The sequence below is a fragment of the Maniola jurtina genome, chromosome 13 (genome assembly GCF_905333055.1).
Source record: "Maniola jurtina chromosome 13, ilManJurt1.1, whole genome shotgun sequence".
NCBI classification, from domain to species: domain Eukaryota; kingdom Metazoa; phylum Arthropoda; class Insecta; order Lepidoptera; family Nymphalidae; genus Maniola; species Maniola jurtina.
In genome coordinates, this window is record NC_060041.1 from 4407394 (window position 1) to 4434877 (window position 27484).

General features: G+C 35.1%; 1 protein-coding gene and 1 long non-coding RNA gene across 2 annotated transcripts; one reads left to right on the plus strand and one right to left on the minus strand.

Moving 5' to 3' along the window:
- Positions 1-4162: 4162 nt before the first annotated feature.
- LOC123871173 (potassium channel subfamily K member 18-like) lies at positions 4163-20417 on the plus strand. The gene is made up of 3 exons (XM_045914812.1): positions 4163-4792; positions 17798-18492; positions 18565-20417. Exons 2-3 carry the CDS (start codon positions 17895-17897, stop codon positions 19359-19361), a joined length of 1395 nt encoding a protein of 464 aa, XP_045770768.1. The 5' UTR covers positions 4163-4792; positions 17798-17894; the 3' UTR covers positions 19362-20417.
- LOC123871180 lies at positions 7189-26882 on the minus strand. Its single transcript, XR_006797230.1, has 3 exons — positions 26794-26882; positions 15851-15861; positions 7189-7200 (listed from the first exon to the last, which is right to left on the minus strand). It is a non-coding gene; the product is annotated as an uncharacterized LOC123871180 (long non-coding RNA).
- Between the last annotated feature and the right edge of the window lie 602 nt (positions 26883-27484).

Sequence of the window (27484 nt, forward strand, 5' to 3'; positions counted from 1 at the left end):
GTGTTATGAATTTGGATTTATGTTACTTACTAGATAAGCAAAAAGTGTTTGCAGAAAAAATCAGGCAGGCGCTCTTCTCAGAAGCAGAAGTAGAAGTTATGAGGCTCTGACAGACAAACAGATGGACAGACGGACGAACGGATAATAAATTAATGCAAGTTATCCAAGCCCAAGTAGACTCAAAGACTTCGATCCGCTTGAACAATAAATAATAATTTGGACATAGTATTTATTGAAATGGAAGTGGGAAAAAGTGGTTTAAAATCGTACTTCTTTTGTGATTGGCGGAAGATGGAATATCCTGGATCACCGTCGCCAGTTGTTCAATATCAGCTTAAGGTCAAAGTACTACGGTATAGCCTTAATAATGCTCCCCAATCTCCGGTAACAGATGGCACTAGTAGAAGAAGAAGAAAAAGAAGAGGATAAATTATGGTATTGAGAGTTAATTCAAATATATACTAATGAGAATAACATCTGAAAGATATATTCTGTACATAATACTGAACGACCTTTATTATACAATTTTTGACAATATAAGTTAACTCTAAAGTTACTCGTATATCCGTAACCTATCTCAGTTCGAAATTCAAATACGCTGCTAATATAAAACATTAGAATGATAAAAAAATACGACGACGGCTAGAACCTTTTTGATTTTCAGTTAAGTTAGAACCTTTTTGATTTTCTCATAACTTTCCAAATCGTTTTGTATAATTTATCGTGTTATATTCAGATTGGTCAAAAATTAATTTTAATGTATGATAATGACCATTCTATGATAATAAGTAAGGCGTCATCTGTTCGAAACTTTTGAATTCAGGAATACCTAATTTGAGAGCTCAGGTAGATACAACAAAGTTATCTGAAAGGAAGGATTTACAAAAGTGAGTGTCTTATATTTTATAGGATATATTGAATCGAGATGTATGTGCTTAGTGGATATATCTATTAGAAAATGGAAGCTCTTTGTTATCAAGTAGCGTAAAGTAGGTTTATTATCCCAATTAAATCCAATTTTTGTGACCTTTGTGAAGGCTCGAACACATCCGATTGTGGAAGAAAAGAAGAAAGAAAAGAAAAGAGTTAAGGTTTATATCCAATCCAAACGATTCCAACTCGGGAAGTTCGGGAAGCTTTGAGATGTCTTCCCGTCCGAAGTGCCTGAAGACCAAAGTCTTCGAGCAGTACCTACGTGTTGCCAGTGCTGACATACGGATCCGAAACATGGCTATAAAAAAGTCTTCATACAAAGTCTTAGATGTTAGTGAAGCAATACATTATTTAAGCGGTCCCTAAAAGCTTGCGGTCCCGTATGTTGACATGAGCTCAAGTCTGATTTTCAACTAACCCGAATTAGGACTTTTGGGGCAAATCTCACACTTCTACACATCTATAGCTACAGTTTGATCTTACACCCGCATTAATTTTAACTAGACATTCAGTTCCAACGTTACAAGCACAAATAAGCTTATGTTTTTTTTTCAGACTTATCCCAAATGCAGTCGAAGATGTTTTTTTTTTCATAAAACCGACACCTTCTAAGTATATCCTCTCTCCATAAGTTGGATATTACAGCATTCCTTTATTGAATTTCAGGGCTAGAAACTCCTTGATGGTTGAGGGTTTTCAGGGAATTGTAGTCATACGCAATTTGCATCATGATATTATTCAAGACTGAACATAATATTTTGTGAACAACGTATTAAATCAAATTCGAAATAATGACGTTACAATTCTGGCGAGCAAAATAGGCGTACCATTTAATATTATTAATTCAGAAGTAGGTATTAATTACTGTTATAATAATAACGTTGTTATACTAAAACAACATAATTTATTTGCAAATTAAGATGTTATTCAAATTGGTTCTTATTGGGTTGAGACGGAGACCTACATACCTACCTAAATTATTGTAAGTAATATATTGCGTATCTAGTTAAAGTGATGAATGTTAACAGGGCTCTCTCCGACACTCGTTTCATACAATACACTGGATCTTCTTAAGAGGGGTCTTTCCGTCACTCGCTTCATACAAACGTAGTTCCAATTTTATTTGAATATTAAGCAACCAAGTCCATGAAATTTTGCAGACATATTCTAGAAATTAATATCTGTGTCTGTGGTGTTTTAGATTTTTCTAAAAATATGTAGTTTTAAAATTACAGGGCTCAAAGATTTGTATGAAAATTTTTAAGACCGCGTAACTTTGAAACCGAATATTTTAACAGAAATCTTTAAAACCACAGACATAGATATTAGTTTCTAGAATATGTCTGCACTTCATGGACTTTGGTTGCTTAGTATTCAAATGAAATTGGAACTACGATTGTATGAAACGAGTGACGCAGAGAGCCCTCTTAAGTGAAATTAGTTGACTTCCTTTCTCTTGAAGGTGATGCTAATATTATTTGTACTAATAGTTAATAAAGAGAAAACGTTTCTCAGAGTTATTACATACAAATGTAATTGATTAACTCCAAATAAAGTTGTCTTAGACCTCAGGATATTATAATCCGTCTAGCATGAGCTTAACTTAAGGAATTAATGACATTAAAAAAAAATTGACGAGGAAAAGCTTTGGTTTGTAGGTAGTTAAACTACAAAACAAATTAGCGCAATTTTGTTCGTATTTTACTTTTTCCGAATTGAAGGTGACCGGACTGTACTTTATTTCGGACAGTTGATGGAAAAGCGCCACGAAATACCCCGACAGTAATTATAAATATCTGGCGGAACTAAAAAAATTGTACCCCCGATTCGGTCCGCCACTTTTAGACCAAATTCTTTTTCATGTAACGTAGGTATTTCTGGTTAATCAAAGTTCAAGCTTTTTTAAAACTAAGTAGGTACTTATAGTAGTAACTACTAAACTACCTACTTAAGTAATCCGTGAATATTCGTATTGTAAAAAACCTATTTATATTAATTTATGAATAAGAAAATCTCGAAGTTTCCAATGTCCAAAACCAACCAAGCCACCTTTCAAACAAAAAAAAACTAAATTAAAATCGGTTCATTAGTTTAGGAGCTACGATGCCACAGACAGATACACGGATACACAGATACACACGTCAAACTTATAACACCCCTCTTTTTGGGTTGGGGGTTAAAAACGAATCAATGCAGCGATTGCAGCAAAATTTTGTTCCCGTCCTGTGGTACTCGTAGGTACCTATTAGGTTCTACTTTCACGAAGTTGTGAGTGCAACCGACCATAAAATTTTTGATGAATCTGGGAAAATGTTAGGTAATTTGATGAGGTTTAAACAGTTTTCGACAAAGCTATTTCAGATAGATTAATTGAGTGCAAATTATTAAGCCGGTAGATCACAACAAACACAAAGTCCCTGTAGAGTTAACTCATACAACTTGTTAATTTGGTTATGTTACACTATCGGGAGTACAAATTGTTGATCCTTTGTCATTTTAGAGATTAAATAAAAATATTAGTAGCAGGTCAGCGTGAATGTCATTGACATGCAAAAAATTAAGTACTTATTTATTTTTACCCGACTGCGGCAAAGCCAAAAGGAAGGGTTATGATTTTAGCAGTCTATGTATGTAATGTATGTGTGTATGTTTGTATCCAGATTCTGTGTGTTCCACCGTAGCGCCTAAACTACTGGGCCGATTTTGATGATTGAGGTGTCAACATCATCAGACATTTTATATGAAAAAAATCGACCTAACGGATGCTACATGAAAAAAGTGGGGGTCTCCAAAATTTGTTTTCTGCTATTGTATCGAGTTGGGTGTCAAATGAAAGAGGAGAAAATCTTGGTTCGTAAATATAAATGTACTACACCATTTAAATATACCAAGCGACAGAGAAACAGTTTTAGTTTAATATTTCAGCGTTTATTAAGACGATCGCAGTCGGGTTTTAGTTTTCAACTTTATATTGTTGAGTTAAGAAATAAATTAACTAGTTATCATTTTTATTCTACTTTTTTTAAGGCCAGTTGTATATCATATAGATCCTAGTTCAAAATAAAAATCTATTTCTTTGTTGAAATAAGATGTTAGTACAATAAAGTCACTATAGTTGAAGTTAGGTTACGGTTACCGTTACACTTTGATCACTGAAACAAAGCAAAGTGGGTTGCAATTCATCTATGGAGGCAAAGAAATAGAGGTCTTCATGTCATTTCTTTGCCTTCAAGATTAATGGAAAAATTTTGGTCCAAAGCAAACAAATCCTGACTTGTGCAAACCCAATTTGCTTTTGGTCACAAATAACGCGACCGGTAAGTAGGTACCTGTAACCTAAGTTTAACAGCCTGAAATGCAACTAGACCTTAGTTCAAGTTTGCGAAAAACTGAAACCGTGGACATTCAAGGCGCATGTGTCACTGGAAAAATAGATTACGCATGCGCTGTGAAATTTCAAAGATGGCGGAAAGAGCCCGGCTCTAAACTCATTGTAGTGAGTTAACTGTGTAATAAATAAAAATATCCGTAATAATTTATCAGGAAAAAGAATTAAGTAAGCACTATTGAAGTTCGGAATTCGAATACAGAGCGTTTTTTTTTGAAAGATGGGTATTTTTAATGCATAGATGGCTAATTCCATCCGCTTAGGTTTTTGGTTGTTGACAGATCAGTTGCAAATCAGTGAAGATGAGTGACTGCAATATATTACGCGAGTTAATTGTGTTTTCTAGATTTTATTGTAAAACCAGGCTACAATAATTCTTGAATAACTTTTTGAGATAAGCAAGATGAACAACGAGGATGGGATATTATATCTAGAACATTGGAATTTGTGTCGCCTAGGCCTTTTAAAATGGTAAGTAAACTCTTCGCTTGTGGATGACTTAATTGGTTTTTGTAGTTTGAAGTGTAACTAAATATATTTAGTTACCTAATTAAACTCCATTATTCTGTGTAAATTAATTGTAAAAATTATACATTTTGAACATAAGCCAGACATAGACTTGCGGTTGAAATTATTAACCAGTCTATCTTTTTTGATAAGTTAAGTACCTGTACCTACTTAGCAACGTTATTAGTACCTAACTATTTGGCCAGAAAAGATGCAAAAGACCATACTTACACCAAAACAAATAACTAAGCTGCTAAGCAACTTATCGCCTGATTACAGATAGATTGGTTAGGACATTAGTAATATTTTATTTAATTTTATTTTGGCCGGTAGGTAGTGATTTAGATCGAGTGTTTAGATCGTGCAGTTTTTTCGGGTTATGCGACATAATATTATAACACCTGTTTATTCCTGCTTGAGGCATTTTGGTTTTAATGCTCAAGTGGTAGAAGCACCGGGATAATGTGTTGTGTGGCACAACTTACAAAACAAAGGCTTTTTAGGCTTCCGTACCTCAAAAGGAAAAAGGGGACCCTTATAGGACCACTTTGTTGTCTGTCTGTCTGTCTGTCCGTCGTGTCTGTCAAGAAACCTATAGGGTACTTCCCGTTGACCTAGAATTATAAAAGGTAGGTAGGTAGGTATTATAGCACCGTACGTACGTAGGTATTATAAAACCGCTAATTTGTGGTTACATCATTAAAAAAAAAAAATTAAAATGTGTTTCAATTTTCAAAATAAGATGACTATATCAAGTGGGGTATCATATGAAAGGGCTTTACCTGTACATCCTAAAACAGATTTTTTTTTTTTTTGTATAATTGTTTTTGATTTATCGTGCAAAACGTTGGAAAATATACCCGAGTACGGAACCCTCAATGCGCGAGTCTGACTCGCACTTGGCCGGTTTTTATTCTTTTTTTTCTTTCCCTTTGTTGTTTAGTTAAATAATTATGTAAAACAGTTTTCCTAAAATTAATCAACACAGCTTTTCATTTGCTACATTTTATTTTACAAAGCAATTAATACATTAGTTACATTTAAACATAATATTTAGGTAACTTGCATATATGTGCTATACAATAAAAAAGTTTTTATACATGTGCCTTATTTACATAAAAAAATATAATCTGCAAAAGCGTATGTACAAACGGTGAACAAACCATTGCCGATATTATTTTTATCTCTATTTTAATTTCCCAACAAAAATCCAATGTTTCGCCAATGCCCGAAACCTTTTGTTCGTTTCAAACGACCTTTATTGTTTTCATAAACAAATATCTCTTTAGTATAGTTTTAGTATACATGAAAAATGTTCAAATAAAAAACTCTTTGAACCACTCTTCAGTTCGCTTGTTCTTTGTGGAAAAGCCACTTATACGTGTGACATACAAAAGAACTGTTAATACAGTGGACTTGTAGTTACAGTGCTGTCCTTGTACAGTAAAATATACCCTATAGTGTAAAGTGTAGAGGTCAAAATTGTATGTGTCACTTGCCTCTCATATTTCGCTGGCCTGGGCAAGATCCGAGTTGAATTCCTCTCATAATTGGAGTTCCATTAATGCGGCATTAAAGCAGTCATTATTTCCGTATTTAATGCATTTGAAAAATTAAATGAACACACGAACTATTTACAGAAAGAACTCTTGACCTGCTTAGCTTTGGCGAGAATTTTAGTCGGTAGAGGCAACGGGAATTTTTAATTTCATGAGTCTGATGCAGGTATTTAGAACCAGCGAGTAGCGACGTGCCTGCCCTACAAGGCCCTATGTATACACTATACAGTAACTTTGAAAGTTTAGCTAGCGTTGAGGTAAATCTGTTGGATAGATAAATGACGTGATTTGACATCTTCATACTCGTACATTAACATAATTTTGGTTTCATAAAAACAAAACCTATCCTATAACCATGGTAAGGTTTTGAGAATCGATAGACGCCTCAATGATTAAAGTAGGTACATCTAGCCGTTGGGATAGTTCGAGTATATAAAAAATCTCACATAGGTTTCCTACATTACCCAGAAAGGAGTGAAAAATATAACCTTAATTTTGCTATCACACAGTTGGATGAAAAGCTCGTGAAACTATTCCGTGTAACCTACCTAAATATATACGAAGGAAGAAAAAAAATAATGGCATATACAGTATATAAACAGACAAAACGTGTCATCAAAACATTTTTCATCAGTGACACCACCCAGAATGGGTGTACAGCTCAGCATATTTTTTATCAATACTTAATTTGTTTTATTGTAACAGTAACACGCATACAATGCCTACCTATAGGTACCTATTTTAAATAAATGATTTTGGTTTGATTTTTATGCAGACCTACAAAAAAAGCAAACGAAAAAAAAATTTGTTTTTCTGAATTATTAAAAAGTGCTATCGTATTTTTTCTGGATATTTCCAAACCAAATAAATATTAGTAGAAAGTAAGATTTATAATATTTTCAGCCTTGTAAAGTTTCTGCCGTATTTTATATTTTATGTATTTCAGCTTGTAGAGTCTCGAAAATGTTTTCTTGAGTGAGGTTCTTTGTGATTGAGTATTACAAGCACCAATAAACCTCTCATTTTAAAAATACCCATACTGTAAGCTGATAATAATATAAATTCCTTTCGTCAAAACGTTCCAAGAAACCAACAACACTTCAGTAAGCAATATATTTAAAACTCGGTCGAATAATATACTTACTCTAACTATGAGATTTCTGCACAAAAGTAAAAATATTGTGAAATGTTCATACCTATATCGTTATTCAATTCATTGGTCATCAAGTTGGACATTTGTGGCGATATTTTTCGAGATATTTTGCGGTTATACGTTTTTGTTATTTAAAAAAATCTTATATCCGAAAGAAGTATAGAACTCTCTCTGGGACACTACGTGCTCTCAAATACCGTTAGAGGCATGCCAGAACCACAGCACGCCAAACGACCCGAGGACCACACTGTGAACGACGGACCGCCCCGTGTCCATCATCCAACAGGTCCTCCCGAGGACTAGGGTTCGCAGGGAAGGCAATTCCCTTTCCACGTTCCCCGACCTCAACATCTCCCTCGCCTGTCACCAAACTGGGCAGGCGAGAGACCGGTGGGGCACCCAGTAATTGGATGAGTGATGAACTCATCACCAACCACCCAACACAGCCACACCCTCCGCTCCTGCGGCTATGCCCCATGGGTGCGTCTACTGCGCCCTCTGCTCGGTACACTCAGAGAGACGCGTGTTTCCTGCCAGGTCAATTAACCATGGCTAACAATATCCCATGAAGTGAAGGGTACACCGTTCCAACGCTGCTGTTACCCGCAACACTCAGACACACGGGGAGGTTACCTGGCTGGTTCCCTGTACATTGTACTACTACGTTAAGAATATAATATGATTTCTTTGAAGTATTTACCTCAACTCCGACAGGTCCGACAGTGTATACTTAGACTACAGTAATTGTGGCCAGTTAATCTTTTTTATCACGGATGTTATTGGAAAATATACCTAATTCAGATTTTCAAAAACCTAAATCCGCGCAGTCAAAGTCACGGACATCATCTAGTTAACAATATTATGTTATTAATAATTAAAGTTCTTGTGTGCAGTTAACGGTCAAAACTGCACAGCCAATTTAATTAGACGCCAGTCGACGCTGCCTGTTCAATATAATTGGAAGTTGTTCAGTCCGTCCACGTATTGGACACGGTCCTTCAATACCTACATCGGCATTCGGCATCGAGTGTGTTGCACTGTGACTTGATAGGCTTGAAACAGCTTATTTCATCACTAGGGGTTTTTCCGGTTTTTCCACTGAAATAGTGTAGGTATAGATGACAGATTACGAATAAAATGACATCGCTCGAGTGGTCAGCTTTTTTGTAATGAGAACAAAAATATTTAAACGTCAAATGAGCTCAGTGTTAAACACTGAGTTAGCGAATCAGTAGGCAGGTGAGATAGCAGTCAAAGACAAACTCGGATCGGAACATAAAAAAAATATCAAGCATTATACGACAACTCATGTAGTTGCACTACTCTAGAACTCTCGATGCAATTTTGCTTCACATTTTCAAGTATCCGGCTAGTGTTCTGTTAAATTGGTAGCTGTTCCTAGGCGTCTACGTGTCGACATGTTACAAGTGCAGAATATTTCAGCCGGTATCTACGAGTATATACGGACAGTATCGGGAATTGTCGGCCATAAAACAGGGTAACTCTGACGATCTTTCGCTACAGAAATCGAACAGTTTTCAGGTCTGATCTTTCAATCGTTTTGAACTTTTGACAAAACAATATAAAACTGTCAAAACGTACGTACCTACTGAATGCTTCAGTTGTTGTGGCGATTGAAAAATGGGTCCTTATCAAATTTTGGCTTTGTCAAAGAGTACTTTAAGACGTATAAACCGGGGGAATAGTAAGAGAGTACAGCGAGGTCATTTTCATTAGGTATAACAATTATATGAACCATATGTCGAATTAATTAAGTTGTTTAAAAAAATCCGCGTCTTGGTGCCACTCCACTCTGTCTGTGAGCGTTACACCTAATCATTTAACAAAATTCATAGCCACTCTTTTGGCGGGTTACAATAGCAGAAAAGTGTATTAAGTTAAAGTCAATAATAAAATATATTTGGAAATCCCGTGGGAACTCTCGTTTTTCTCGATAAAAAATATACCTATGTCTGTCCCCTGGATTTAAGCTAATTCTATAAGTACCTACCAAACATCCAAATTGGTTCAACTGTTGGGCCGTGAAAAGCTAGCAGACAGACGGACAGACAGACCCATTTATAATAATATAAAATAAATAAAGTATGTAATAAGTAATATTACGTGATTAAGTGATTAAGTATACAATAAGTAATTAAGTATGGATAGATACCATCTAATAGTATTCTAGTGTCCTTGTAATATTTATCTTAGAAAGCTCTCAGATAAATATTGTAAGTCCGAGCGTACTTCATAGACTTATTTAAGCGATATTTTCACTTTCGCCGGCGTTATATTATCAGCTATCGTCCGGCCAGCATGTATTATGGCAAGCCTCATAAAAAATAACAAGGGGAAGGATATTGTGCCCTGGTGAATGCACGGCTCAGAACACTCCTTAATCATGCAGGACTCTTTCTCTACAACTTCTTTGTACCTACTGCAATGTAAAACATTGTCTGCCTATGTCGTGAAAGCTCGTAGTTTCTAACTTTATATTTACATACTGTATTTTTAAATAAGGCACCAGGCTTAAACATAAAAGCTGTTTTAAGTAAGGAGTCCCTCCTTTAGAAGCGTGTTTAGCGCAGCCTAAATTATTTTATGTCAAGTGAACAGAACTGCTATTTTGAGGCTGCTTTCTTTTGTAGAGGTTGTTTTGATAAAGTACTTACCAAGTAGTTAGTGCCCTTTGCATAGATAGGAAACACTTTATTTTTACTTATTTATTGGATGGTTATTATAAAAATCCTTTTGCCAGCAACATATTTTCAAAAATTTTCCCGCGCGCGTTTTGCCTTTACTTGCACCGAGCGTAGGTTACCCACTAGTTTTTTTTGGTACCAACTATTAACAATTGACTCGAACAAGTCTTGTAACTTAAAACCACTAATCGTTAAACCAAAACCGAAGATTCATTCCGTGTAATAAATAATGGGCAAAATCAAATCTTTTCCGTCCCTTTTACCGCGGGCGATAAAATCCAATTTCAGGTGTCGCACTCGCCACCGATAAAGATTCTGCATAAATCAGTGATATAATCCAATATTACAGGAGCTTTAGCATCCCCCGAACGCCTAATGTCCCATTGAAATCTCTATTCCAATTTAAATGAGTTATTTCATTACCCTGCGTTTCTACCGACGACGTATTCTAAGCGAGATTCGTAGGCATAAAATCACTACGTACCTACTTACCTATATTAAGTGGTTACCTACCTATATTGAGTGTAAATGTGAAAGTATGTTTGTTTATTGGTTTGTGGTTGTCGGTTTTTTTTTTCAACCACCTTGCAACGGAGCAATGGATGGATAATATGATATTTTGTGTAGATATATTTAAAGACCTGGAGAGTGAGGCATTTAGGATATTTTTTATTTCGGAAAAACGGTTTCTTCGGGATGGCATGCCATTTTTCATTCATTCATGTGATTCTTTCGTATGAATACAGACCTCTCGTGTCACAGACTTTCTCTGCTTTTTATTTTAGCAAAATAAAGACGGACAAACTCGCAGGCATCATTTACTTAGTAGTATTTACATGGGAAATTTTTTAAGGAAATTTTCAAATGGCTCTTGGTAGATACTGTAAACTTTTCAAAAGAAGGAAAATGAAATATGAAATTAACAAAAAATAAAATTCAAAATAAAAAGGCCATCTTTTTAAATTTTGAAATGAAAGATAAAAGGATGTAAAATTTTCTTTTCCTTATATTTTTGCCCTCGGCGCTCAGCGAAAAAGGGCTGCGATAATTTGTTTTGATTATTTACGGCCGATAAAGTTTGAAAGTCTATTCAAAGATTTCGTTTGAAATGATTTTTTTTTTGTTTTCCCGATGTTATTTTCCGCATTTTTAAAATGCAAAAACAAAAAGTTGTTTATTATTGAAATTTAACGGTTAAGTATTATGAATCTTATAAATTGTACTGCCAGCGACTTCATCCGCGTGTATTTAAGTTTTTAACATCTTGTGGAAATTCTTTGATTTTTCGGGATAAAAAATAGCCTAGAATGCAAGCTGCCACAGTTACCAAATTTTGTCAAAATCGGATAAATGGATATCCCGTGAAAAGGTAACAGATAGATAGACACACTTTCGGATTTATAATACTAATGGATGGATTAGGAATACAATAGGTAGGTTCATACGTACTTAGCTACTCGTAGGTAACTAGAAATAAAATCCCGACGCACTGTGAATATATTAATTTAATCATAATAGTATCATAATATTTTATTACCTTACGTATTTGAGCTTATTAATTTCTTTCATCTAACATTTTGACTGCTCTATCTGTGTTATCTGTCTTATCCACTCATCGATTCCTTGTAGCTGCTTTTAAAAGTAGGTACAAAGTACTTTATAGTAGGTATTGAAACTGCCAGACTGTAACGTAACCTAAGGCAGTTTCAAGATAGTAACACTACTGCAATCGATGCAGCCTTAATCTGGCCGAAGTTTCCACATTATGCTGAACTAAACTTACCTATTAGTTAGGTACGTAGTATGAATTTATACGGAACAAAAACTGATTTACTCGTAGAACTTGGCTCACAATAGGAGCTGTAGATATTATTCTCTTGAACAAGATACAGTGGCCGGCAAACAAATTGAGCATTGACGCGATTGGCTGGCGAGTGGCGCGTGCACGCGGTTGGTTGATACGTAGACTTTCACTTCCCGGATTCGCCAACTTTCCCCCACTATACTATACTGATTACTGACGAAATACTTTCGCTGATCTGTCACCGCTAAAACCATAAAGCAAATGAGGAAGAAGAAAACATTATTCTCTGATCTGATTCTCGCACAATGAATATTACTATAGTTCACGACAGGTCGAGATGGCAATTTTCTAGAGAGGTGAGAACATCATATACCGGGTAATTGATATCATCTCGTCGTCTCTCTCTCTTCCTATATTCATTCGCGAGCTGTATCACTAGCTGCTATACATAAAAAGAGATGGAGCATGTTTGCATTATATAATTATGTTTGGGTACCCAACCTACCAACTGGGTATCAGCACAGGTATCAGTTAATACGGAGTCCTGGTACCTGAATATATTATCGCCCTCAAGGCACTTCGGAGATACGACTTGTAATATCGCTGCGGTCATTATCGTCTTAATCTGCATAAAGTTCTCATATGCAGAGCCAAAGTTACCGATTAGTTCTAAACTGCGAACTTGCGAGCTTAGAACGTGGGGGTAATTGCACATAGCACTCGCAATCAAAATCGCCTTCCAAATAAATTGATCGTTTTATTAGTTCCTTCTTACTTTCTTCTCTCTGGGCAGGTTTCTGCACCATCTGTTGTGCGTGGGTGTTTTATTCGTTAAGGATTACTATAATAATTGAAATTCAATAGGTTCAGTGTACTAAATATAAATAAATATTTTTGATAGCTAGGGTTTCTATGTCTTCTACGGTTTCTAGGGTCTTCTCGGTAGGAACGGTATTACGAACCAGTGGTAGATTATTTTGACGATTCAAAAGCACTTGTAAAAGTTTAATTGAGTAAAAATAATTTGGAAGTTATGGTTTTATTAGAAACTTGTTTTTTTTTTATGAAATTGGCTTGGGCTTGAGACAATCACGATTAATGGAAAGCAATGAGGTCTAAGTTTAATCACGCTAGAGAACTCTAGATACTCTTGCCTTGAAGGATACGTGGCAGGAAACAAGGAGCCGCACATTACTCGTACATTGGCAAAAAATGCTGGTCTCAGTGTAACCTTAATGATTAATTTAATAACCTTAATTTAATCTCGTGTTAAATTTGTACATTCGTAGATCTATATTAATAATACCTTAAATTTGATAAATAAATTTTCATTTCATTTCATTTTGTTTCATTTCATTTCACCTAGTTGTAAGACAATAGGTACCTCTGAAAATGCTCTGTTCTATAATAGAACTTCTTATAACTGGAGGAGAATACCTCTAGGTTTTAAGATCGCCTATATCCATATACTAATATTATAAATGCAAAAGTGTATCTGTCTTTTTGTCTGTCTGTCTGTCTCCTACGTTTTCACGGCCCAATCGCTGAACCGATTTTAATGAAATTTGGTACAGATATGGGATACATCCCGGGACATAGGCTACTTTTAATCCCGGAAAATCAAAGAGTTCCTACGGGATTTTAGTATTCTCTAGTACATTATATTTTTATTATTATGTGCAAACAAAACAAAAAATATTATCAGGAACTCGTGACATAGTAGGTAGGTACTCAGGATTTCAAAGTGGCTCATTTAAAATGGAACAGAGAGTTTAATGGGACGCTAGGCGTTTGGGATGCTAAGGCTTTAAAATATTGGATTATCATCGACCAATGCTTAATCTTTCTTTATGGGTTGAAAGTTGTACCTGGAAATGTATTTCTGCCATCACAAATTCGAATAAAAATTGTGTATGGAACGTTTTGTAGAATCTTGTAAAATCTTTTACATTTTTAGCAGGTATATTATTTGGTAAGCTGGATAAGCCTGGTTAAGCTGACAACCACTAATAAAGAATTTTACTTTTACTGAAACTAAAAAATATGGTTTCAGAAAATACTTGCAATGGATGAAAAATAAAAGCCCACCAACCTTTACATGTTTTAATATAACTTATGATAGAGCAGTCAATAAATTAAAAATAACACAAAAAATAGTTTAGTAAGATTCGGGCTAGGCGCAATTAGATTCAAAAATGTTTTATGAAACAAAACAGAATTACATACATAAGTAGGTATAGTTCTTATCTATTGTACAGGTACAACAACACGACCCTATTGTAGGCTGGAACAAGCGGCGAAGTTTTCAAAAGCCTGCCGTGTTTTTAGAAGCACAACAACGAAATTGTATGATAAAAATCCTGCATGATTAAGGAGTCTGCTGAGCCGTGCATTCACCGCGATACAATTTTCCTCTCCCTTGTTATTTTTTATGAGACCCCTAATGTCGTATACGCCTGGTGATTGCCGCCTAAAAGTACTTATATATCGTCACAGGATGAAATAACGGCAAAGATTTATAAAAATCTGGTGAAGGAAAAATAAATGGCGCTTGAAAAAGTCCGCGAAATGAAAAATAAAAATATTTATTTTATTTTTGAATAGATTATTCTTAATAACGAACACTACCTATTTTCTATGGTCCTGGTGGTTCTAAGACATAAATATCGGTCAAATTTTTTAGCAGGTTGAGTTTTACTGCTCATTACCGAAAAACTGAAAGACTAGATATTAAAAAGTCTTTATTTTATATTTAATCTCGTCATTCTTCATATTTTGTATCATGAAAGTCTTGTCTGTTCGCAAATATTCTAATCAGACTTTTTATTAGTACTTCTTAAATTATATTATAATGGAAATTTCAGTCCCTAGTTTGCTTTGCAGACTTCTTTTTATAATCACGTAGCACAACAAAAAGTTTTGACTCATAACTCATACTAAAGTCGTTCACTCTGCCAAAGTTGTACTGTGATTCTGGTTGTAAACTGTACATAGCATGTTTTTGTTGGTCAAGTTTGGTCAGAAGTGTCCTAACTCGCGAACAGATTGAAGATAGTTGGCGCTTGTTAACCATACTAATATTATAAATGCGAAAGTGTGTCTGTCTGTCTGCTACCTTTTCACAGCCCAACAGTTTAACCGATTCTGACGAAATTTGGTACAGAGTTAGTTTATATCCCGGGGACGGACATAGGCTTCTTCTTATCCCGGAAAATCAAAAAGTTCCCACGGGATTCCTAAAGACCCATCCGCTCAACCGATTTGTATGAAATTTGGTACCCAGGTAGCTTGCGTCCATGTTATTGACCAAGACAACTTTTTATCCCGGAAAACCAAACAGTTCCCACGGGATTTTCAAAACCTAAATCCACGCGGACGAAGTCGCGGGCATCCCCTAGTATTTCATATACCCTTATATCTAAAATATACCACATCCTAAGGGGCATGAGACGGGCCTACCCGCGAAATTCAAATTTAATTTGGTTTTTCGCAATTTGTAAGCTAATACGACAACGTAGGCTTATGGTATTTTAATTGCGACAATGGCAGTATCATCCTCACAGGTTCATATAAAAATCTTTACTTGAAAGGGTCCAGCTTAAGAAATTAATTCTAGTATCGACTAATTTGTGAGAAAAGTCGATACTACATTGTTATTTATCAAAAATTGTATGGTTTTTTGACAAAATAATAATATTGCTTACTAACTAATCGACAAATTTCAAATAGATTAATAAGATATTAATTTTGATCGTATTATATATTCGTAAGTACCAAGAAATTAAGCTGACTAGACTTTACCTAGAGACTAGCTGATGCCCGCGACTTCGTTCGCGTGGATGTAGGTTTTTAAAAATCCCGTGGGAACCCTTTAATTTTTCGGAATAAAAAGTATCCCTTGTGCTAATCCAGGGTATAATCTATCTCTATTCTAAATTTCAGCCCAATCCGTTCTATAGTTTTTGCGTGAAGGAGTAACAAACATACACACACGCATACAAACTATCCCCTGTATAATATTAAGTGTGATTACGAAAGTATATCGTAGTAAGTAACGATCGATTATAGTGGTATTTTCAATTTAATTTCGAGTTTTGTATCAAACAGAATAAGAGTCACAAACGGTAATAGTTAATAGTTTCTTAAAAAATGCTATCAACGAAGTTACTATACTAAGTTCAGTAATCAATGCAAGCTTTGACTAATGTTGCGGAAGGGATGCCATAACGTTAATGTAATGTTCCTTGAAACATTCTAGGCGAGCTAAAGCGGGCGAACTAAGTGTGTAATCTATAAACCATACTTGAACATCGACGGAGCTTAAGTAAGCTTCACTTTGTTTATGAACATCGTACGACTTTTACCACTATGATTTAATTTTTAGGGTTCCGTACCTCAAAAGGAAAAACGTAACCCTTATAGGATCAATTTGTTGTGTCTGCCTGTCAAGAAACTTAAAGGGTACTTCCCGTTGACCTAGAATCATGAAATTTGGCAGGTAGGTAGGTATTATAGCACAAGTATAGGAATAAATCTGAAAACCGCGATTTGTGGTTACATCATTAAAAAAAAAATTAAAACGTTTTTCAATTTTCAAAGTAAGATAACTATACCAAGTGGGGTATCATGAAAGGGCTTTACCTGTACATTCTGAAACAGATTTTTATTTATTTTTATGTATAATAGTTTTTGATTTATCGTGCAAAATGTTGGAAAAAACCCGAGTAAAAAACCCGCTCGCTCTTGGCTGGTTTGTTTTTTTTTTGGTTTTAAATTTGTACTCAGTAACTTTTATTATTTTATACTGGATCGTGCCAGTTAGAGCATTGTCTCATTGCTGGCCTACTACTGAGAACGGATCTCCTTTCAAAATGAGAAGGGGTTTGAATTTAGTTTACCACACATTTGAGAACAGTATGGTGAATTCTCGGACATGCAGGTATTGTCACGATGTTTTCCTTTACCGATAAAGCAAGTGATATTTAGTTGCTCGAAACATACTCGTATATAGCTCCAAAAAGTTAGAAGTGCTTGCCTGGAATCGATTAAAATATGTACGTTTATAGGTCAGGTTTATCTGTCTAATATTATATTATGTACGTTTTCTTAAGTTTCACCTTGTGGCAGAAACCTAAGGTATAAACAAACGTAAGGTATAAAGAAACCTACGATATAAAGAAACTTAAGGTAACTTATAAAGATGTGCAATAAAGAAGGTATCGATTTAAACTTAACAAAAATAAAAACCAATAAAAGAGAAATATTCAAGGAAAGCTCATGTTTAAGTTGATTTCTAAAACATCATGCCATATGTATGGATTCACGATATCTCTTTTGAATTTCTTTTCCCTTTTTCTACGTTCTCCGCCACGCCTTTTGCTAGTCAAGCTACTTTATTTTCCTTTGCTGAATTTCAGATTATATTCTTTATATGGACAGGTTTATGGCAATCGCTATTATCCAAATAATAATCAGCTGAAGATCACCCATTCTATTTAAGTATCAATCGGAAAATTTCCTTTTACATTTTCGTTTATTTTTATTTTTAGAATACTTGCGTTTACCTACTTAGAATAATATATTATGAAAATTGATATAGATACAAAGATGTAAAAATTGTACCATAATTTTTACATTTTATGTTATTATATCAATTCGTTGTCTTCGTTGAATGTAAAATTTAGACAGAAGATCCTTAAAAATAACTATTTTTATCAAATGATTGACCAATAAATATTTTTGTTGCAGATTACGGCTACATGAGAAACAAAAATTTCGTGAATAATTGAATTATTATTGAAGTAAGACAAAAAATGTACCCACGTGCATACCCCTGAATTCAAATATGGAAAAGAATAAGAAAAAGAATACCGTCAATGGAAAATATAAGAAAAACGGAAAGACAGACAACTATGACGACATCGTCACAACCTGTTGTTTGTGTGTTAAAACTAAAAAGAGCAAGAAGAAAAGTTTGATTGCTGGATGTATCACGAACTTAGGAATATTTATAATTCTTCTAATATACACTTTAGTGGGAGCATTTATATTTCTAGCCATCGAAGGTAGCGCTGCTAAAGTGCACCAAAAGACGCTCGCTACAACTTCTTATCATGCAAACGAATACAAAAAATCCAATACTGTTCCTAAAGTTAATAGCAGTATTGCACAAGTAAGTGCTGAATTGAGATCACAAACAGTTGAAAGTATCTGGGAAATAACGGTTTCTTTGAATATTCTCTACAAGGAAAATTGGACAAGACTTGCTGCTCAAGAAATCGCTAGATTTCAAGAAAAACTAGTTGCGAGGGTTGCTGCCGATGTATCAGAACAATACGGAGGGGCAAGAGCATTGGAATCTGCACCAGCTTTAGTCACCGATGATTATGAATGGAATTTTGCAAAAGCGTTTCTTTACTCCTTGACGGTTCTAACTACCATAGGTAAATATTATGATATTCACTTAATAAAATTGAAATTTTGTCCCATTTCTTGAACTTTTGTTTTGTTGACAGGTTACGGTAGTGTGGCCCCAAAAACTGCTTTAGGTAAAGCAGTTACAATTGGATATGCTGTGATAGGCATACCGCTAACACTTCTCTACCTATCCGTTGTAGGAGCTCTCCTATCAAGACTTGCTCGGAGTGTGTTCAGTCGAGCGTTATGCTGTTGTCTTTGCTCTAAATGTGGCTACTGCTGTCTCGACGAAAGAACCATCGCTGTTAAGGATCACAAAGATAAAATGAGGCGACAGGATGATTACAGAACACAAACATTGCATTTGCAGGAACCCTATTACGTTCGTTCACCATCAGGTACCATTATATCTGCGTCTCAAGCTAACAGTCTCAGTACAAACTCCATTAAAGACAAAACTACCGGACTAAACTTTCTACGCGACTGCGATTCCATGAGCTGTGCTGACACAGATTCTAAAGTATCACTGCGTGGATTTTCTATTCTGGCACCGATTTCTTTGTGTCTAACGGCCATTTTTACTTACATTTTCTTCGGTGCTCTTGTTTTATACCAATTGGAGGGATGGAGTCCTATCGACGGTGTTTATTTCTGCTTTATGAGCCTCAGCACTATTGGTTTTGGACACTTAGCTCCTGGATTGACTCAAAAAAATGGCGCATCGTCGGGCACTGTTTGGTTTTGCTCCATTTACATAATGACTGGTTTGGCTTTGACGGCGATGTGTTTCAACGTTCTTCACGATGAAATAGTTCACCGATTAAGGCATCACGAGAAGATACTGAAAGGAAATACTCAGAAGATTTTGACCCCGGAATTCTTGCAGAGATCTTGACGAGACGAAAGTGGCAATTTCACAGAAGAGACTGCTATGAATTCTGAAGCGGAATCCCTACCAGAAGTACTGCATCATGTTCCGACTCCTAGATATGATGGTGGCGCGATACGTCGATCTGTCTATACTTTAAAGGAAGAAAAAGAACCAGAAAAGCCAAATCAAATGTAATATCCAAAATTCTTTTGGAATTTAACTTTTAACATCTAGATTTGAAAGGAATGAATGAACTGTAGAAATAATAGAAATTATTCTGATAAAATAATACTCGTTTACTAAATAAAATGACTGAAGTGTTTGTTACTTACGTTATTTAGGTAAATATAGTGCCAAATTAGGCAGGTCTCAGTTGATTGACTAGAGCTGTGGATCCTCTAGTAATTGTATAAACCTATATGAATAGGAGATTAATATATAAAAATAATATTTAAATAAGTGTTATATGAATACGTATATAATATATCATTTTTTGTACTATACTCGATTTATTAAATACAATGGAATTGGGTTGATGTAACTACAAATGTCAAATAGAAATATATATACGTATACGTTTATAATATACCTCTTATCGGCTTTAAAGCTGTGAAAATCTGGATATTCATAAGATTGCAAAAAGTCAATGTACCTTAGGCCCGACATCCACCAAAGCGAAGATATATTCAGTCTAGCAGACCAATCAGATTCTCAATAGGTGATGTAAAAAAAACATCACAGCATCTCTCAAAAATTTATTTGGTCTACTTAAACACATCTCCACTCCGCTCATGTTAGTGGATGTCAAGTCTTTTTATCAAAAAAAATTTTTTTTTTCTTTATAATGGATATTACTCATAGAGGAATTGATAAATATATTTATGTTTGTCAGAGAGTTATTGATAATTATTATAATCAAACTACTTCTGTGAAACTTTTTCGCAAGAGTAGTTTAGTTCGTACAAAGTGTGAATTTTAACATCTACCTAATATTTAAGGACCTAAAGTCATTTTGTGCAATTGTATGAAGTGTAAAGATAATAAAACATTTTTATCAAATAAAAAGTTTTCTTTTGCTGTTGTTCATATAATAAAATAAAACAATGGATAAGGAAATATAAATGTAATAAGTAATAATGAACCAAATGACCAGCTTTCTTAAAATATGAAGAAAGGAAAAATATGATAAAATTATAAATAGGAACCTTATAATATTAAATAAAATTCTTTTTTACTTCGAAGTAAATGTCGAATATAGCGAATAACGAGTTTTAGTTATAAAATACCACACGACATACTCGTACATCTGATATCAAAATAATAAAATAAAAGCTTCTATTTGTGAAAACTTGTTACAAGCTACATTTTTCTTTTCTACCTATTTTCCACTTCTTGTTATTAGCTGATAGTTTTCCTTTCATATAAAAATAAAATAAATATATACTTTCCCGGAAAAAAATCCTATAGCTACTCTATAATTATATCAAGGAGAAAAAATTACTTGGAGGACTGTCCTTTGTCTGTACAAAGCCTAAAGACAAGTGCTTACCAACTCTAAAGGCCAGTTCAGACATGAGGACAATGCGCGGCATTTTTAGATGTAATTTATTCACACAGGTTCAGTGAACGCATAATACCTACTTATGCAGGGGTGCAGATATTCTGGAGAAAGGTGAGCTTGTATATTGTGATAACACCTTGTATGCCAATTTAGTAAAGGCTTTGATCTAATGACTAATCTTTTTAACCCCCGACCCAAAAAGAGGGGTGTTATAAGTTTGACGTGTGTATCTGTCTGTGGCATCGTAGCTCCTAAACTAATGAACCGACTTTAATTTAGTTTTTTTTTTGTTTGAAAAGTGGCTTGATCGAGAGTGTTTTTAGCTATAATCCAAAAAAATCGGTTCAGTCCTTTGAAAGTTATCAGCTCTTTTCTAGTTACTGTAACCTTCACTTGTCGGGGGTGTTATAAATTTTTAATTTACACTTGTATCTGACGATCGAATACCTATTCTAGAGAGGACAGGTTTAAATGAATGTGAAGACGCGCTAAATATAATTAAATTAGATCGATTGTTGGATTTTACCGCTATTGAACGAGCACTTAGAGTGGTTTCTTAGTAAGTTTTCTGTGTATACTCCTTTTTTTCTACGCGCGCATCACATGCAAGCGTAAAATGTAGATGAGCTTATAATCTCGTATCCTCGCTTCTTCGTTAGAATCCATATTATTATTGCTACTCACTCACTGGTTCGAGTGAAAATGACGAAATGAGTGAGTGCACGCTTGATTTAAACGCCGGATATACTCGTGCTTAGCTTGTGTGTAAGCAGGTATGCCAAAACAAGCGTAATACGCGCAGAACAAATCGCTAGTCTGAAACCGCACTAAGGCCTGGTGCTAACCAACTCGGATTGATTACACTTCTAGACGTCGAGTATGATAAATTCTATTTGTATGTGTCGGGATGTCGCTTCATAGTGTCTACGTTGTATGAGTGATTTTGATAAATTGTCTTAGCCTTATTAAGGGTGTTTTATTTATTAACCGACTTCCAAAAAAGGAGGAGGAGGTTCTCAATTCGTCGGAATCTTTTTTCGTAAGTAAGTATGTACCGAAGTATTACCACTTGATTGATTTCTTGCCGAGGTAACTAAATACTTGTGATACTCTGACCAGTTTCGTTTTGATAGTAGCTTTTCAGAGGGTTCCTAAATACAATTATTTTTATGATTTTTCTACCTAGGTACAATGGACGTAACAAATGATATAAACGTATCGGCGGTACCTATGGTGCTGTAAATGTTCATGGGCGGCCGTAATCACTTGGCATCAGGTGGCCCACCTACTCGCTTGCTGGCTAATTTACTAGAAAAAAAAAACACTTGGGATAAGAGGTTTTGTGTGTGTATGTCTGTTATAGTTTTCTTTAGAAATTACTGGACAGATTTTGATGCAGATTTTTAAGTTAGATTTATGTTAATATCAGAGCAGTGCATAGGGGTCTAACATCAAACAGCTCTTAAATCTTGGTTTTGTTAAATTTTCATACATGTAAAGTAAATAAGTAATGTTTTATTTACATTTTTTCCGTTGTACGTGCATCCGGTCTAAATAAAATTCAGTTCCTAAAAGATTTTAAACTACAAATTGTACCAACAATAAAAATTATACTATTTAAAAAGTATTCTCTAAAGAAATTTTAGCCGGAGCAGCAATTAAGTAACAATGCTTTTTATTCGAAGCAAAAAACCTGTAGTGTTCTCAAATTATACGAGTGGAAATTCCTCGCAGTACCTACTGCTAAGGTTCTTGTTTAAAAATTCCATTAGCTTCGGGGATGCATTGAAACATAAAACACTATTAGGATCTACTCACGGTCTTTTTCTTTTTTGCGCTGTAATATTACTTTTAATATTACCTGAATACAAGTATTTCAGTTGTGAAGATGATTTATGTTAGCGAGTACGAGGTGACAGAACTACGAGTATGTATGTACCTAAGCCAGGAAAGCGTCGCCTTATTTTGCTGAAATTGTTCAGCTTGGTAAAAAAACTTTTTAACATGGCTCTCTCGGTCACTTACACCATACAATCGTAGTCCCAATTTCATTTGAATATTAAGCAACCAAAGTCCATGAATTTTTGCAGACATATTCTAGAAACTAAAATCTGTGCCTGTAGTGTTTTAGATTTTTCTAAAAATTTGTAGTTTTAAAATTACAGGGGCTCAAAGATTTGTATATGAATTTTTAAGACCGCGTAACTTTGAAACCGAATATTTTAACAGAAATCTGGAAAACCACAGGCATAGATATTAGTTTCTAGAATATGATTGCAAAATTTCATGGACTTAGGTTGCTTAATATTCAAATGGAATTGGAACTACGTTTATATGGAGCGAGTGACGGAGAGACCCTTCTTAAAAGTGTTTTTTTGTGAGAGATTGTGACTTGTCGAGAGACAATCTATTCAGTGAAAAAATGAATTAAAGGATTTATAGACTTGTTGAAATGCTTAAATGATGAATGAGTAATTAATGATTTAATTGTAATTGAAAATCTCCGATAATTACTCTCGTGGCGAAATAATTTTCATTATTACGATGATTTGTATGAACATTTCAATTTGAGCACTCGTGTCTGTCTTCAACATCAATTTATTGAACAATGGGTATAAAATAAATGTGCCGTATAAAATTACAAGAGACAAGTTTGATTTAAGTGGGACTCAGGCTCCCACTTCAAAGATTTCGCATAGGCTCTTCCGAAAATTAAGAGTTTGCTTGTCTTGCTCCCATGAAAGAAAAGGGCGCAACCAATTTGTAGCTTGCCTTAATTAAAAAGGCTTCTCGAAAGTCCATTACGTAACTGAAAATTCTCTGGTACAGAACTAATCGTTTTCTGATTTTTAATGCTAACAATATTCCATATATTGTTAAACATAAAGAAACTCATCCTGCGACACAAAAAAATTGTATTTTTTTTAGAGCAAGGGAGATCCATCCATCTGCATGTATAAGTCCACTGCTAGATATAGGATTTTTGCTTTCCTCGCCCATTCAGTTCTCCACCATCTTTTTAAGGTCGCCAATCCAACGAGCTGGAGGTCTTACCAGACCTATCGGTATACCATCTCCCTCCAGAATGCGTCTACCCCAACGGTCATTTCTTCAGCGACAGACGTGACCTGCCCACTGCCACTTCAGATTTACTGTAAAAAATAGTGTAGAGATCAATAGAAATCACACTAATATTATAAAGGCGAAAGTTTGTATGTGTGTGTGTATGTTTATTACTCCTTCACGCAAAAACTACTTGACGGATTTGGCTGAAATTTGGAATGGAGATAGATAATATCCTGGATTAGCACATAGGCTACTTTTTATACCGGAAAATTGAAGAGTTCCTACGGGATTTTAAAAAACCGAAATCCACGCGGGCGAAGCCGCGGGCATCTTCTAGTAAAAACTAAAAATTTGTAAAAGCAGTACCTACCTAGTGTTTTTTGTGGATTTTCAAATTACTTAAATTAAAACCATTAAAATTAGTTTAGTTTTTAGGTCTATCGGCACTATTAACATTAGCATGTTGGTGAAACGTCCCAACGCGCACCTAAAGAAGTTTTCACTTCAAAAATGCCACAATAAATACTAAAAGAGCTATAGCAACCCGTCTCGTTATTTTAAACTTGAAGCTAAACAACTAAAAGTTCCAATTGGGAAAAGAAAAGCATATTCTTCCATCTAGTTTATGATGTCCCCACCCCCAGGCAGTGCTTTGTGGAATATTTTACCGATAAATATCTCTCGAGACGTTCCCTTTCTGTTTATCGTTAGGATTTCGCTGATTCTTTTAACAGTGTCTCTTTTAAACCACGTTTATCGCCTAAATGTCAACAACGAATGCGAAATGTGAATTCTTTTGCGTTTGTTTTTTAACGGAAACAAAAGAAGTTTGTAATTATGTTATCTGTTTTTATTAGGGGAAGAGTTTTTGTTTTATTCTTAATTTTCGACGTTAATGATCGGATATTGTAACTTTTAACGTGATTATCGTGGATGTTTAGACTAAAGAAAATTCGTTAGTATTTTTTTTAATGCAGTGAATGTTTATTAATTAATTAGATGATGTCGGTGATTTCGTCCACATGGATTTGGGTTTTATGAAAATGCCGTCGGAAGTGGGAACCCTTCGATTTATCTTTATCCCAGAGGATATAAAAGTAACAATACCCGTCTCCTATTTATTTCTCCTAGCTATTTCTGTAACAAATTACCTCAAAATCGGTTACCTAAGTGAGAATTGAAAAGGGAACATACAGATAGACAAACAGACACACTTTAGCATTTATTACAATTGGTATGGATGGATTAATATTTATCACTTTTCATACCTAATTAATATTCCAAAAATAGGTACGTATGGAGTGTTTCTTTAAGTTGAAATAAGTTAACAATGGTTCAGTCCACTTTCTTGGCTTTTTTTAATCCTTTATTCATAGGCCTATCCACTTTCTTGGCTTAGTAGGTACAATACTTGGGTACACGTTACATGTGCGTGTATAGTAGTCACTTTCTTCATGGCGTTACATCACGGAAAAGCTCACTTAACAAACAATGGTTACTGTCCATTATTCTCTATTGAATTTGTTCTTTTGTATACATAAAATTCTTATGTTTCGTTATAGGTACTGATAGACATAAGGCTGGGGGCACACGGTGCGTTGCGGCTCCGCACCGCAAAGATTTCACCGTATCAGCGGGCACACGAGCGGTGTGGCGCCGCAACATTGTTATGTCGCAGCGGCGCCGTAGCAACGTTCTTTTACACCATATATGTATGTATGTATTCGTAAACAACTGAGCGGCGCCACTCTCCGACGTCGGAACGCGTTCACCCCTCCCGCCTCGTCTCGGTGGATGTACGTCCGGTGCGGCGCCGGAGCGCATCGTGTGACATGCCACAGATATATCTATGTATAAAACGACGCAGCGACACCGCTCCGGCACCGCACCGCACCGCCGCAACGCATCGTGTGCCCCCGCTCTAACATATTTATTTTGAAACATACAGTATACAGGTGCTTGTATAGGTATAGATTTTTGCTTTGTTAGTTTTCTGGTATTTTTCTGGTTTCTTGGTTTGTTCTTTATTAGTTTGTTGGTTATTCCTTCAATCACGTCGCAGTGGAGAAACTGATTGATGTTATTTTTTGGTATGGCTATAGTTTTAACATACGTAGAATACGTAGAAAAGTGCAGAGTGAGTGAAAGAGGTCCAACGGGATTTTTGAAAACCTACAATTTGAAGTTAATTCATGCAAGTAATTTAACTAGGTAATATAAAATAAAAAATGTTTGTAGTAAAGACGACCAGGTTTCAATAAGTAAATTATACAATTATTGGAAAACAATCTTAAGACTACTATATAGTAAATTACTTTAACTTTGGCTAACTATTTCTATTGTAGAAGAATTCACTGGCCAACACAGAAGATCCCGAATCCTACGTAAGTAGGAACCTATAAAGGTGGCAGTTGTGCAAAAGAGATCTAATCTGGTTTTATTTTTATTATGGGCACATTATGTTATTAATTTTCCTATCAATAATACCAGACGAAGGCTAAACGTGCTTTCAGAGACTCGGGGAAGATGAGGCAGCTATTAGCTTTTGTTGTTTGATATAAACGGAATAATGTTCTAAGGTAATGAGAAAAGCGGGAAAAGTGTATATCGTTTATTAATGAGCCCGTCATAGCCTGGTTGAACTTAATTAATATAGGAGTCGGGAGCAGATAAAAAACATTATTGGGTCAAGCAGAAACGTCGTTTGATTTTTTTTTAAATTACAGACCAGCGCTTAAAATTCAAAATTCAAAATATTTTTATTCAATTAGACTTTTACAAATTCTTTTGAATCGTCAAAAGCATCTACCACTGGTTCTTACCACTTACCACTTAGCTGCAATCAGGCCTGCTGGCAAGTGAAGATGCACCCTAGCATGGAGCGCGCTTGCCTAGAAGCTGCCTATTCACTCTTTACTTGAAGGTTTGTTGTTTGGTTCATACAGGAGGTTATCTCATCGTCAATTTGCACTGAAGAAAAATTGGCAAAAACACTAAAAACATGTTGAAAACTTTGTTTTTGTTAAAGAATCGAACTGCGTTTGCATCACTACCTCACTATCCATATCATAGTATATGTGAACGATTGACAACCAAACATTCACATACACGCACCCATATATTGAGAAAGAAACCAGGTCAAAAAGTTTTGAGCAGATAATAACATCCTGTGGAATATCGATTGTCAAGCAACTATGCTTCTAAACTTTGAAGCTTAGAGTTGATTAGCACTTCGTCGTCACCAATGAGTCTTCTATAGCATATTCACTGTCCTATATGAATCACTAAGTATTAGGCTTTAAAAAGGTACTTACCTACCACACTCAGAAACGTATGAATACGCACTGCTCAGACTTGATCTAAGGAACAAACATCTCATGCATGAATACTCACATAAACACCCAAACATTTAATTATGAATCAAGGAACAAACTAATGAAACTTTGTGTAAACTACGGGACCTTTATTCGGTATAATAACTTCACCAGATGAAGGTAAATAATTTTGCGAATTGTACAGT

Bases quoted from the DNA above. Each gene is read 5' to 3' on its own strand.
- LOC123871173 (XM_045914812.1), top strand. From the start codon at position 17,895: ATGGAAAAGAATAAGAAAAAGAATACCGTCAATGGAAAATATAAGAAA. The intron at 18,493-18,564 runs GTAAATATTATG...TTTTGTTGACAG, and splicing joins GACGGTTCTAACTACCATAG to GTTACGGTAGTGTGGCCCCA.